Below are 13,507 nucleotides of genomic sequence, written 5' to 3'. Positions count from 1 at the left end.
TTTGACACAGTCTTCAGTCTCGATTGGATACATGAAAGTATTGATCTAGAAAACTTTCCTACACATTTTCTTTTACTAAAGGCATAATTCTATGAACACCTCAACCTTTTCCCTATTACGTTTATTCCTTAATCCTACTCCAACTTCCAGTTTTATACAAGTAAAACAAGATTCTGAACTTAATGACAAAATTAAGCTGACGAGACATTAGAATTGTTGTTCAAACAGTGCAGCCCTTAAGAATTAGACATTAATGAAATATATTTCATAATCTTAAAAATCAAAACAAATATTTTAAGCATCAATAAAAGTTCATCCTGTTACTAACTCAGAATGTCACGCATAATTCAAGTTTTACAAAAACAAAACATCTGAAAAAAACAAACGAGAATAACAAGTTTAAAGTTTTACCAAAAATTCCCCAACATACACCTCACGGATGTTTGTGTAACAGCCCATGTCCCCACCCCATCTTCTCTTCAAAAAGTTTGAATTAAGTCCCACCGAGACTGAAATTCGGACTCGGGAGCGCCAATCTCACTATATTGGTGCAGCTAGCATAAAAATATTCCAAACATCAGATGACTGGTGCTTGGACAACAACATTGTATTTCAATCTTGTTTTGGTTTATAAAGTTTGGAACGTAATGGCAAAAATCTCTTAGATTAGACTGTAGCAGCAACTCTTTATGCCACTGTTTATGTTTCCTGCTTCTTCAAACTAAAGAATTGTTGTCCAAGTTGTGCCTCCAGAGCAGCTTTAGTGTCAGGTGCCAAAGTTTTAACAAAGGACTTGGTGAGGTTATGCTTAGACAAGATCTCGAAGGCCCTCTTACAAAACTTCAGCACCTCTGTCCTCCTTGCCGGTTTGCTTGGCATATTTGTCACCAACTCTTTCATCAGATAAGAGAATTTATCCAAATTGCTTTTAAGAATTTTCTTTGGTGCATTCTGATCATCGCTTACTGTTGCCAGAGACTTCAATATGTCCATTACCAAATCAAGTGCCTCCACTCTTCGAAATTCTGACTTGGCACTTCCACTTTTCTCCAAAATGAAGCCAAGTAGAGAATGCCCAATCCATGGTCGTCTTCGAAATATTTCTTTCAAAAATCCAGACTTGATTTGAGATTTCTTACTGTCAAAGTACCCTACAAATACTCCCTGGAAAATGAGAACAATCCTCTGGAGTTCGGACTCTGAGAAGTTTCTTGAATCAACAATTTTCAAAAGCCAGAAGGTTGAACTTTGCGCAAGGGATGAAACCAGTTTCTGTCTGTTCAGTGCAGCTGATTGCTTTGATGGGTTGGATGCAGACTTTTGTTTTTTGAAAGGTTTTGATGCTAATTTCAAACTTTTTTCCAACAGAGATTCAAGAGTGGCTAATTGGACACCGTCACCCTTTGGAAAATCCTTTGCTTTAAATATTTGCCTTTGTAATATTCCCCATATACGCTGACCAAGCTGCTCGCTAACTTCTGCAGTGTGCGGGTTAACAAAAGCCTGGGCCAAATTTGAGTACACCATAAGAACCTGAGGCTTACCTGTGTAAACCAAAGACACCATGAGCACTTTAAAATGAAATCAAAATGATCAAGACAATAGCCCATTAGAAAGTCAGCAACAAAACTAATACATTGAACTAGTAAAGTACCAGTATTACAATAAAACTGAAATTACTGGACCCCAGTTTCAACTTTTCCCCAATCTTGCCTAGGAATGGCTCCTTTGGATTCTCCATTATCGAACAAAATTACAGTGATGTGCAGCAATCAAAATTCCACTGAGAGCAATGTTAAACTTTCTATGCACAAAGCTTATTGTATGGATAATGCAGAACAAACATTTTCGGCACCTTCCACCCACTATGATTATCATATATACAGTGGGAGAGTAGCAAAAAAACATAATGCTGGCTAAATAAATAATAAACCAAAATAAGAATTGTATACATGCCTGGATTCTCATGAAGGAAAATTTCCAACAACGAAAGTATGCGAAGTTTGAACAGCACAAGCTGGGAATGAGCAGTTTCATTTCCAGCCTGATTTTTCTTTTCTTTGAAAATCTGGGCAAGATATGTATCCATCCTAAACATTGCATCATCATCCATCCCACTATCAGAATCTTCAGAAGCTTCGTTGTGGCCTTCACCAGTTTCATCAAGCTCTACAACTGATTCAGAGTCATCTGTCTGTCCATCACTCTCACCTGTTTCACCTGTCTCTGCTTGATCAATTTCTTCATCTTCAATATTAAGGAAGTCATCGTCTTCCTCATCTTCATCTGAACTTGCTGCATCCGGGTGTCTAGCAGGTTTTAAATTTTTCTTAATGACCCGCAACATCCGCATAAGTCCATCATCAGTGATATCATCACAAAAATATTTGAATACCTACATGGAGAGGTTAAGTATAAGAAAATACAAACAAAAAGGTAATGCATAAGCCAAGATATCTACGTCATGTTTAAAGCATGGATCATGCCAGAGACAACCCAGATCAGAACTCTTGTTTGGCTTGAATATAACCAAATGGGAATATTATTTGTTAGTTGGAGATTTTTCATAATATGCTCCATTTGGATAAGGCCCAAATGAAATTAAATCTGTCAATCAAATTGACATGCCTAAAGACCAGTTATTATTTTCAATTTTCAATTAATTTTTTGGACAGATTGGCTAGTCCTATAAAAACAAAATAAAGGATTCCTGACTACAACAAACAGTAGATTCATAGTTGTCCTCTTAGGCTCGACATGAAGGTTTATGTATTTCATTTTTTTGGTAATTAGAAGGGCATAGGTGCATAACCCCAACTACAAGGTTTGTGAATTCCATGGCACAATGCTAGCATGCAACATATGGGAAAGTTAAACATCAAATTATGAAGTTGCAAAAGTTAAACATCAAATTTATCATTCTAACCTGCTCAATGGAAGACCGCATAGGAGCTGATGATTGTGGAAGCAAAGAGAGTAATGTATCAACAAGAACATCCATCAACTGAGGTGCATCATCATCATCGGAATCATCTTCACCAGAGGACCCAGGAAGATCAAAAGCAGAGAAAGCTTTCTTGCAACAGATTACGAGTTCAGAAGCAGCTTCTGAGAACTCCCCAGGTCTAAGCAGCACTTGCAGGAGCAACTGGATAAGCAAGTACCTTAGTGCATGCAATTTATTAGCATCCGCGGGTTGTGCAAGGCCTTTACTCTTTTCCTGCTTATCATTACCAAAAAGATAAAAACAAGCTTAAAATTTGAGCAAAAATGAACAGAAACATATTTGTTCACATGATTCCCAACAGAACTCTATTTAATAGTACACATAGAGGAAGCAATGAATCATAAGACAGTTAGACATTTAACCTCAATGCATAAAAGGTCAACACATACACCAAGACCCTGATAGTTATACCTTATATATGCAAATGCCACATCAGGTGTTATTAGCACAAACAAAACCTATCACCAGCTGTTGTGGCAAAACTAAAAATAGACACAACCAACCCAGACTTCTTTGCTAGTAAGCTCGGACACACTAATGTATCAAATTTTAGAGGAAACAAAGCAAGTTACAAAATAACATGGCAAACCCAAGCATATAAATGGTACTTACTGTAGTGGTGAACCCATCCAATCAAATCAATAAGATTTGGTGCAATTTTAAACACACAAGACCACTATTCATGCCAGCCCCCACTCCCAAAAAATCAAGTCACTTTAGCTATTAAAGGGTAAAGGAAATTAATCACTAAGCTGATAACCTCCTTGTAGCATAAAAATTAAAAGGGCAATATAAGTTCATGTTGAACATCAATAGTAGGTCACAAACAGTTACCTCTTTGGATAACTTTGCTTCCATCGCTTGTATTTTTTTCAATGCTTTATCATCCTCCTCCTCCAAAGTCCGAAAGAGGGAAACTGAAGGGATGTTGCATAAGGTGCCAAAGAACTTCATGAAGTATATACCAAGGTCATTTAGCTCAAGGCTATTAGCCAAAGCACGTGAACTCTCTCCCTTCTGAGCATTTGCTAATAACAATTGGAGCTGGTCAATACAGACCTTGCAGAGGGCATTTGATGTGGGAGATTTCGGCCACTTGAGTTTCTCCTTTAATTCAAAGGAAGTCACCTCAGTACCAAGAGATGCAGTGAAAAGACCCTGAACCGCCAGAAATTTCATGATTTCTTTCTGTACTCTGGACTTCTCTTCATGATCCAGCTTCAAGTATTTCAAAATACTGGGAAGGGATTCTATAACCCAGCTCTTCAAAAAGTCAGAATTCCCATTGATCCTAGGAGAATCCTTATCCTCAACTGAACCTATTTCAGAATTTTCATCAGTTGTTTGACTCTGGTCTGAAGGTTCTTCCAAGGCATTACCTTCATCCACAAACAGGTTCATCAAGTTCTGAATAAAAAGCATGCAACCAGCTTCTGTTTTGAACTGTGACATAAAATCTTTAACAGTTTTTGTTCGTGTAATGTTATCAAATTTTGCATTGCTGTGTTTCTGTAAAGCCACAATAACTGCAACTCTTCTGACATCATCGTCCCCAACCCAATCTGAAAACTGTTTAAGAAAATGTTGTGCAACTTTATAGAGCCAAGTGTTCTTTGTTGATAGTATATCTATCAGGCACTGAACAACTTTGTTGGAGAGAACAATTGGAACCAAAGATGCAGACAGCTTTTGGAGGAGAAGAAGCAGAACATCAAAAGCTAAGTGTTTGCGGTCATGAGATGAGAATAGAAGAGATCCTTCAATAATTATTTCACAGAAAGACTGGAGACTCTTCGCAGTTTCTTCATCAGAAGAGCCAGATTTTCTACTCTTTTTGTGTTTCTTTAATGAATTAGAAGCTGATGCTGCATCTTCTGTTTGCAAAGTGTTGGGCAAAAGAATATTTATCAAAACAGGCCAAACGCTATGAACACGAGGCTGACAGAAGGTTGATTCCTGCCACATTCATAAAATGAATAAGAAAAAACTTTCAAGTTCCAGCCATTACTTTTATCCAAACTAAAGTCGACCAAACATATAAAAGAATATGAGCTACCTTCATGCAATTACTCAGGGAGGACAGATGATCAGCAGAAAAAAACTGGCTAGAGCTGAATGGATTTGGCAGCAACTTTCCAAATATGGAGTGGTCAACAGAAGTCTTTTCTCTAACTTTTAAAGCAAGGAGCAAAGCATCAGGATTTCCTACTTCTGTAGCCGCTTCAAACCATTCCTGGAGCCCCGGAGCTTCAATGACATGATTCAACAATGCTTCAACAGGAAGCTACAAAAATAATAATAAATAAAAGGCCTGATCAGTTAAAGATATGGTCTTAAGCAATACGGAGTCTCAATCACAATACTGCCACTAAATCCTGTGCCAGATACTTCCACAAATGACCGAGAAAACACTGCCAAAGCTGATCCTATATTCCTTCCTGTGAGAAAGTGATCTACTTGTAGCAGATACTTCCAGTGACACAAGCAGTTGTTTGCATGTGATTCAGAGGGTCTGTTATGCAGGCATGCATATATGGATAGGAAGCAAATGTTTGCAAAACTTCTATAGCAGGAAAGAAAAGAACATCAAAACAACTGGCATGATATCATAGACAAAGACAAGCATTTGATCTGGCAATGATACAAGCGGTTTAAATTCTAATACAATAGATTCGTCGATACATTCTGCCCTATTACCACAATAGAATATACTAAGATGAAACCAAACAATGGCTATAATCCTTTATGCGTGCTTGCAATAAAAAAAGACAATTTATTCTTTTGACTAATATAGGTAAAGAGTGAATGTGGCTGCATTGAAAGGATGGCCTAGTGCAAAAGGGTCCCACTTAGTGGAGTCTGGAGAGGGTGGATGCATATAGCCTTACCCCGCAAGCGAAGAGGCTGTTTCAAGGATTGGAACCTGTGACCTCATGGTCACTAAACAACAACCTTATTGTGACTGTATTGAAACCCACACAAAAATCCAAGCATATCACCTCATAGTAGGAAACAGACAAGTGGTAAGAACCAATCATTTTAAGGGCAAAACTATCTTACTCTATTATAACATACAAACCTTTTCAACCAAGTCCAAAATTATTGAGACCGCAGGCTCTTGCAAGTACCGCTTTCTATTCGCAAGTGAGATAAGTACACTGATAAATTCTTTTATGTATGGGGTGTTTTTATCTGCACTCTGTTCCTGTGTAAGTCTTTCGGATCGAGCCAGAGCACCATAAGCAAATAGGCGGCCCAAAAGACAATCTTTTGCCTCCTGCAATTTCACAAGGAATATACAAATTACAATTATAGTACCGAGCAAGTTGAGGGGTGAACCAAAACAAAATAATATATGCATGACCATATTTTTACCTGACCCTTCATTGATGAAGTTACTTCCAATAAATCAACTACAAGTTTAAGGAATGAGTCAATCCTGAGTTTATGGACAGTGCCAACTAGAACCGTTAAACCTAAAGCAAAACCTTGTCGTGCACACTGCAAAAGCAAAACATTGTTATCTTAACAACAATTTAGCAAGCAAATTTGCAAAAATTTATACCCAAGAAAACATGTATGGTAAATACCAACTAAAAATGAATCAATATCAAATAAAGTAGCAAGGAGTAAAACATAACTACAGAACAAAGCCACACATGGTATAGAGAAGATCAGTATGCATCAGAGATGAACTTATCAACTAAAGTAGCAACAAGTAAAACATTACTATAGAACAAAGTCACACTGAGGCTCTCCCACATGAAGTGAAGGGACACGACAAAACAAACAAGAGTGCATTTAGGTGAACAACTTAAACACTTATTTAATAATCAGATTCTCAATAAAGTTATTGAAATAAGTAGGAAAGAAGGATTATAGTAAGTGCATGAAGTTATATTTCGGGGGTGTTTAAAAGATCTGATAGAGAGTTTATTGTGGCTCATGAGAACAACTTATGAAGAGAGCTGATGACCTTCCCATAATCTCTTTTCAAGAAAAACTTCTGAAAATATCTCTTTTTAGATTATTTCAAAATAATCTACTGAATAAGCAATTAATTAGGCTAGATGTTTGCCCAAACGCACATTATAAGATTATTTTCATAAGCCATTCTCATAAAACCCAAACAAGCTCTCAATAATCTATAACAAATATTTCAAATTGATAATAAACATGAAAAACATTAAAAAGCAATAATTGACAAGAGAAAGAACCTCTCTAGAAGAAGAAACACCGCGAATGAGTCTTCGAAGAGCATATCTAACAGAAGGAGCACAATCTTCCAATCCATCATCTTTCTCAGCTTCCAATTTAATCTCTCCATCACCAATCTCCTTCCCATTCTTCTCATAAGCATTCTGAACCGCCTTCAACTCCAGCACCATTTGTTTCGCAGCCGCTTCCCTAACAAACTCAGACGCCGCCGCCAAGTCCTTGAACACACCAATATGAAACTCCGGTACCGCCGAACCACCGCTCGTGCTTCCCAAATCCAACGACTGAATGACAGGCTCAGCCTCGGTTGAAGGTTTGGAATCAGGTTCGGTTGTTTTACGGTGTTTCAATTTGTCTATTGTTTTTCTTTTCTTCTTCCTCTCCATTGGTTTATCAGAAGATGATGGAAGTGAAACAGCATCTTTATCCTTCTTCGGCTTCTTCTTCTTCGGTGGTTTCGGAGAATCGGTGGTGGTGGTGGTGGTGGTGGTGGTGAGATTGACGTCGTTGGTGGTTTCTTCGTCGGAGGCGGTGGCGGAGTTCCTCTTCTTAGTGGTGGCCATGAGAGAGAGTAGCGGTGGCGTAGTGAGGTGCGGCTTTTAGGGTTAGGAGTGTGAAGTGTGAAGAGTGAAATGTGAAGTGTGAGAATGAGAAACAAATAAACTTAAACCTCTGAATACTTAAGTGGACCGACATAATAATTATTAATATTAGGATTAGGGTTTATGGGTTTATATTTGGGTTAACCTCATGTGATGGAATTTGCTATTTCCCTACCCAATTTACTTTACTCTTTAGTAATTAATTCTTTTGAAATCAATAAAATAAAATAGTTACTCCCTTCAAATATTTACACATTACCAATTGCGTAGTATACTTTTAATTTATTATTATTTTATTGGGAAAATTAATAAATCAATAGATAAATATTTTTTCTTGTGTTCAAGTATGTTACTTAGATAAATTTTGATAATGGGTTGGTAATGCTTTAATTAAAATATATCACTTCAAGTAATTATAATTATAAAGAATTTTGTTTTTCTGGTCTCTCATAAGTATCTTTACATTGGATGTAACTATATCCAAGGCGGAAACATCCATATAAATGTGAGGTTGACTCTTCTAAAAAGTATTTTTTCTATCTACTATACTCGAACCCGATACCTTATTTAAGGGGTATCAAACATATGTTAGTAATCAACATGAGAAGTTACAATTAATATATAATAAAAAGATTAAAACTTAATGATTATTGTTTATATATGATAATCAAATTTGAATCTAGTACTTATAATGTGAGTGCATACTATGTATGAAGTTTTGTGGAGGGTATCAACTTCAATTTGGGTTCTATTTTAAAATAAAGTATACAAGTACAATTTTGAGAAAAGTATTCAAGTTTTGTCTAATATAATATGGGACCTACAAACTAAATAGTTAGTTAATCTATTCTAAGGACTAAGTTGCCCTAGTATTCCATTTATTGGAACCCATGTCACAACTTCCAACTATTATATTTTAATTTTTGTTACTATAATGAATATTGCATATTGCTTTACATCTTTTCTTTATAATAGATATTGTATATTGCTTTACATATGTATGCAATTTGTCTCGGTTAATTTTAAATATATATGTAAACTCATTAAATTTTGACATATCATATCACAATCTATTTCCTATGTAGACAACATCCAACATAATTGATTGATAATCAAATTCATTCAACTTAATATCATGCTTGTTCTTGGAGAGCTTTCTATCCTAAGCTTGATGAAGTGGGTTGAAGTGGGTTGATTTTGATATACTCACCTTTAAACTAATCATCTCACACCATATTTTTCACCAATCAAGGGACAATGCAACACCCATCTTCAAGATAAGGGCACATTTAATGTCTCACAATTATATTACTTCATGTGTCATAAGTTTATGATTGTTCAAAAAAAAAATATTTAAATTAAATTTAATTATTAAATATTTTTCTAAACTCATGGCACATGGAGTGACACAAAATGTGGGTTGACAAAGCTCCAAATGCAATATTCTACATGAACAACCTAACTGTGATAGTACTTGTAGTAGAATATTATAAATGAACTGATCACACAAATATATTTTATATCTCCCAAAATTTCTCATTCCCCTCCTTACATTTTATATTCTACAATCTACATCTAAGTTTTTCAAATATCAAAGCAATACCAGGTAGAAAACACCAGTCAAAAATATAAATGTCGTTATTCAAACAGCATAGTTGGGTTTGGGTACTCCAAAAGTACTACAAATTTAAGAGCCTTGTGGTAAAAAATGACCTCCCACATTAGATACAGAAACTAAATAAATAACCTTTTATATTCTTGTACTAAATATTAAAAAAATAACTCAGTTTTTTTAGTACTGTCTAGAGATAAATCAGAAGAAAGAAGTGTAGCTAAACCATTAGATATCTCTCACTTCTTCACCTCCTCATATTCTGCCTCTGGAGCCTGATCCCCGCCCTGGGGACCTCCGGCTGAGGAACCGCCACCGGTAGAACCACCACCTGACAAGTGTTCCCCAATCTTGGACACAGCTTTGTTTGCAGCATCAAGTTTGGCCTTAATCTCATCAACATTGTCCTCTGAAATGGCCTTTCTCAAATCAGAAACTGCATCCTCAATCTCTTTGGCCACTTCACTTGGAATTTTATCTCTGTATTCACCCAAACTCTTCTCAATGCTGTAGATGGTAGTATCTGCACTGTTTCTGGTGTCAATAAGAGTCTTTCTCTCTTGGTCTTTCTGTGCATGCAACTCTGCTTCTTTGACCATCTTCTCAATCTCGTCGTCTGAGAGTCCACCAGATGAACGGATTGTGATTTGTTGTTCTTTACTAGTGGCCTTGTCTTTGGCAGAGACAGTGACAATACCATTGGCATCAATGTCAAATGTGACCTCAATCTGAGGCAAACCTCTGGGGGCAGGAGGAATGCCAACTAGATCGAACTCTCCAAGAATTTTGTTGTCTGCAGCCATTTCTCGCTCCCCTTGCAGCACCTTGATACCCACCTGTGTTTGATTGTCGGCTGCTGTTGAAAACACCTGAAACAATGATATCAAGAGTCAGGACAACACTAGAACACATTGCAAAAACACATCACTAAACTGAAAAGGATATATATTAAATATGTATTGTTAGATTCCATCTTAATACCAACTGGTGTTAAAAGCAGTTGCCCACCAGGTATATAAATCACAAAGGTTGAAGCATGTAATGTGGGACTTGCCTCCCAACAAACCAATAAAAGCCTAGCAAATAAGGCGACATCTCTAATTCTAAATTCTAACCATGCCAGATCGTGTCTAAAAACCAATTTGTGTTAAATGGAATAACCTAACAAGTGTAAAAACCATGCTCCCGAGTCTGAGGCACATGTGGGGCTTACTACATGCCCATGCACAACAAAACGGATAAGATACTATATGAAGGATTTCAATTAACCATACAAGTTTCCAATGTATTAATCACTTTTGAACTATTGAACACCTTTCATCAGGAGATCAGCAAATAGAAACAATTGTCTCAAAGCAGATATAAGTGTTAAGGGATTACCTGACTCTTCTTTGTAGGGATAGTAGTGTTACGGTTGATCAACCTAGTAAAGATACCGCCCAAAGTCTCAATCCCTAGAGAGAGTGGAGTTACATCAAGAAGTAGTAGCTCTTTAACATCTCCACGTAGGATACCACCTTGAAGAGCTGCTCCCATGGCAACTGCCTCGTCAGGATTGACTCCTTTGCTAGGAGACTTTCCAAAAATATCCAAAACCACCTCTTGGACTTTAGGCACACGGGTCATTCCTCCAACAAGAAGAACCTCATCGACATCCTTGATGGATATGTTGGCATCCTTCAAGCAGTTCTTACATGGTGCCTTAGTCCTATCAATCAAGTGATTTACCAAAGCTTCAAACTTAGATCTAGTCAATGTGATGTTCAGATGCTTAGCTCCAGATGCATCAGCAGTGATGAAAGGCAGATTTATTTCGGTTTGGGAAGTTGATGACAGTTCGATCTTGGCTTTCTCAGCAGCTTCACGAAGCCTTTGCAATGCAAGCTTATCTTTTGAAAGGTCGATACTCTCAGTTCTCTTGAACTCATTCACTAAAAAGTCCAATAAGGCATTGTCAAAGTCCTCTCCTCCCAAGAAAGTGTCACCATTTGTTGCTTTAACCTTAAAAACAAATTTTAACAGTATAAGTTTCCCATGTCGCACCTTTTAACAAGTTATAAGAAAGGAATGCATAGGACAAATAGATAGTATACCTCAAAAACACCATTAGAAATTTCCAAGATAGAAACATCAAATGTTCCACCTCCAAGATCAAAAACTGCAATAAGACCCTCCTTGTTGTTCATTCCATAGGAAAGTGCAGCAGCAGTGGGCTCATTGATAATTCTCTGCACATCGAGACCTGCAATTCTACCGGCATCTTTGGTTGCTTGCCTTTGAGCATCATTGAAGTAAGCTGGTACAGTAATTACAGCCTTAGAAACAGTCTTCCCTAGGTAAGACTCAGCAGTTTCCTTCATCTTGGTGAGAACAAAAGCACCAATTTGGCTAGCGGAATATGTCTGCCCATTTGCCTCAACCCATGCATCTCCATTTGGGGCCTTGACAATCTTGTAAGGAACCATTTTCATTTCCTTCTGTGTTTGAGGATCATCGAAGCGCCTACCAATCAATCGCTTGGTACCAAACACCGTATTTGTCGGGTTGGTCACAGCCTGACGTTTGGCCGGTGTACCAACAAGTAGCTCCCCTTTCTGATTGAAAGCAACCACCGATGGTGTTGTTCGGGCACCTTCAGAATTCTCAATAACTTTCGGATTCTGAAAAGGAATTAAATTGAGTCAGAACAAAAACCAAATATTGCCAAAAGGAATTAAAACAATCAGAACAAAAACCAAATGTTTAAAAACAGGAAGGGCAAGAATGTCTTACCTTTCCTTCCATAACAGAAACACATGAGTTAGTTGTTCCCAAATCAATACCTATGACATCATTTCCAGCAGGCCTTGAACTGTAATGAAATGAAAAGTTACAATGAGTAAATCGATGAGTATCGCATGCTACCACGTCTTTATATGTCAAAGAAAATAAAAGCAGTAACTAGAAAATGCGCAACCTGAATGGTCGAGACAAACTTGACCACTTGTTAGCTACATATGCTGGCTTAGTCGTACCAGTCAACTGCATCAACATGTGAAGGTAACAAAAAACTTTTATCAGAATAATTTATAGTTACTCACCTCACAAATTAACCGATCACAATTCTAAGATCACGGCGTCATATCAACAATTATCCACCCCAAACAGCAGAAAGGATTCTAGGAAGGTTATGTGTACACAGAAGCAATTCTACAATTATATAAAGCTTGAACAGATGCTTGTAAAAAATGATAAAATTTGGTACATTAAAAACAATATCAAAGGCTTGGGTGTATAGCATAAAACTATAAATCTCAAAAAACAAATGAAGAACATAATTGGGAAATAACAAAATCAGCTAGTACATAGAGAATCACACACGATCTAACAAAATTCATAACCGGTAAACCATTATCCCTAGTTATTTGTAATAAAGAGGTGACAATTACTTCCATCACCGATTGAAAAGATCTAGATTCAAATTCCTAGCACACCTTCAAAAATAAACATTTAAAGAAATCGAAAATCTGAAAAACTAGAAAGTTAAAATTTACATTAAAAAAAAGTGAAGAAAAACAATAGCAAACAAAATTGGATTTTAAGACATAGAACGATGAAATCAGAACATAAATCACACAAAAAAGTGAAAGATAGAGATATAAAGAAGCAGATAAGTGAGAGGGTGTTACCGAGCGAAAAGCAGAGACGGATGCGGAAGCGAAGTCACGGCGACGAAGAGAGCGGAGAACGGCGGCGGTGGCCATATGTGTAGAAGATATTGATGGGAAATGAAAAAAGGGTTGAAGGTAGGGTTTTAGATAGAAATGAAATGAAGAAAAAGGGGTATAAGAAATTTCGTGGGTTTAGGGTTTTGTATTTCAAATTGTTTTGTTGTTTTTATGTTTTTTGATTTATATATGTGGCAGAAGATTATTCTAGAGTTCTAGTTACTCTAGAAGATTCTAGATCACAACATGGGTATATGTATATGTATGTATGTGGCACATAGGGTACCACTACCTCTATACTTTTTGGTAATGTACTTTAATACAATAGTTTTTAAGAACATATTCACCTATCACATTATTT

At 36.8% G+C, this 13,507-nt stretch overlaps 2 protein-coding genes across 2 annotated transcripts; both read right to left on the bottom strand.

The window, feature by feature from the left end:
• Positions 284-7,886, bottom strand: LOC109329856 (DNA polymerase V). The gene is made up of 8 exons (XM_019563720.1): positions 7,225-7,886; positions 6,383-6,508; positions 6,087-6,284; positions 5,064-5,291; positions 3,842-4,963; positions 2,927-3,220; positions 1,957-2,395; positions 284-1,544 (listed from the first exon to the last, which is right to left on the bottom strand). The coding sequence occupies exons 1-8, from the start codon at positions 7,786-7,788 to the stop codon at positions 700-702; spliced, it is 3,816 nt and encodes a 1,271-aa protein (XP_019419265.1). The 5' UTR covers positions 7,789-7,886; the 3' UTR covers positions 284-699.
• On the bottom strand, positions 9,428-13,307 carry LOC109329940 (heat shock 70 kDa protein, mitochondrial). Its single transcript, XM_019563853.1, has 6 exons — positions 13,108-13,307; positions 12,396-12,460; positions 12,212-12,290; positions 11,533-12,099; positions 10,820-11,440; positions 9,428-10,308 (listed from the first exon to the last, which is right to left on the bottom strand). The coding sequence occupies exons 1-6, from the start codon at positions 13,180-13,182 to the stop codon at positions 9,679-9,681; spliced, it is 2,037 nt and encodes a 678-aa protein (XP_019419398.1). The 5' UTR covers positions 13,183-13,307; the 3' UTR covers positions 9,428-9,678.

The sequence above is a fragment of the Lupinus angustifolius genome, chromosome LG16 (genome assembly GCF_001865875.1).
Source record: "Lupinus angustifolius cultivar Tanjil chromosome LG16, LupAngTanjil_v1.0, whole genome shotgun sequence".
Classification (NCBI taxonomy): Eukaryota; Viridiplantae; Streptophyta; class Magnoliopsida; order Fabales; family Fabaceae; genus Lupinus; species Lupinus angustifolius.
The sequence above is the reverse complement of the archived record's forward strand: the minus strand, read 5'-3'. Positions and strand labels throughout refer to the sequence as shown.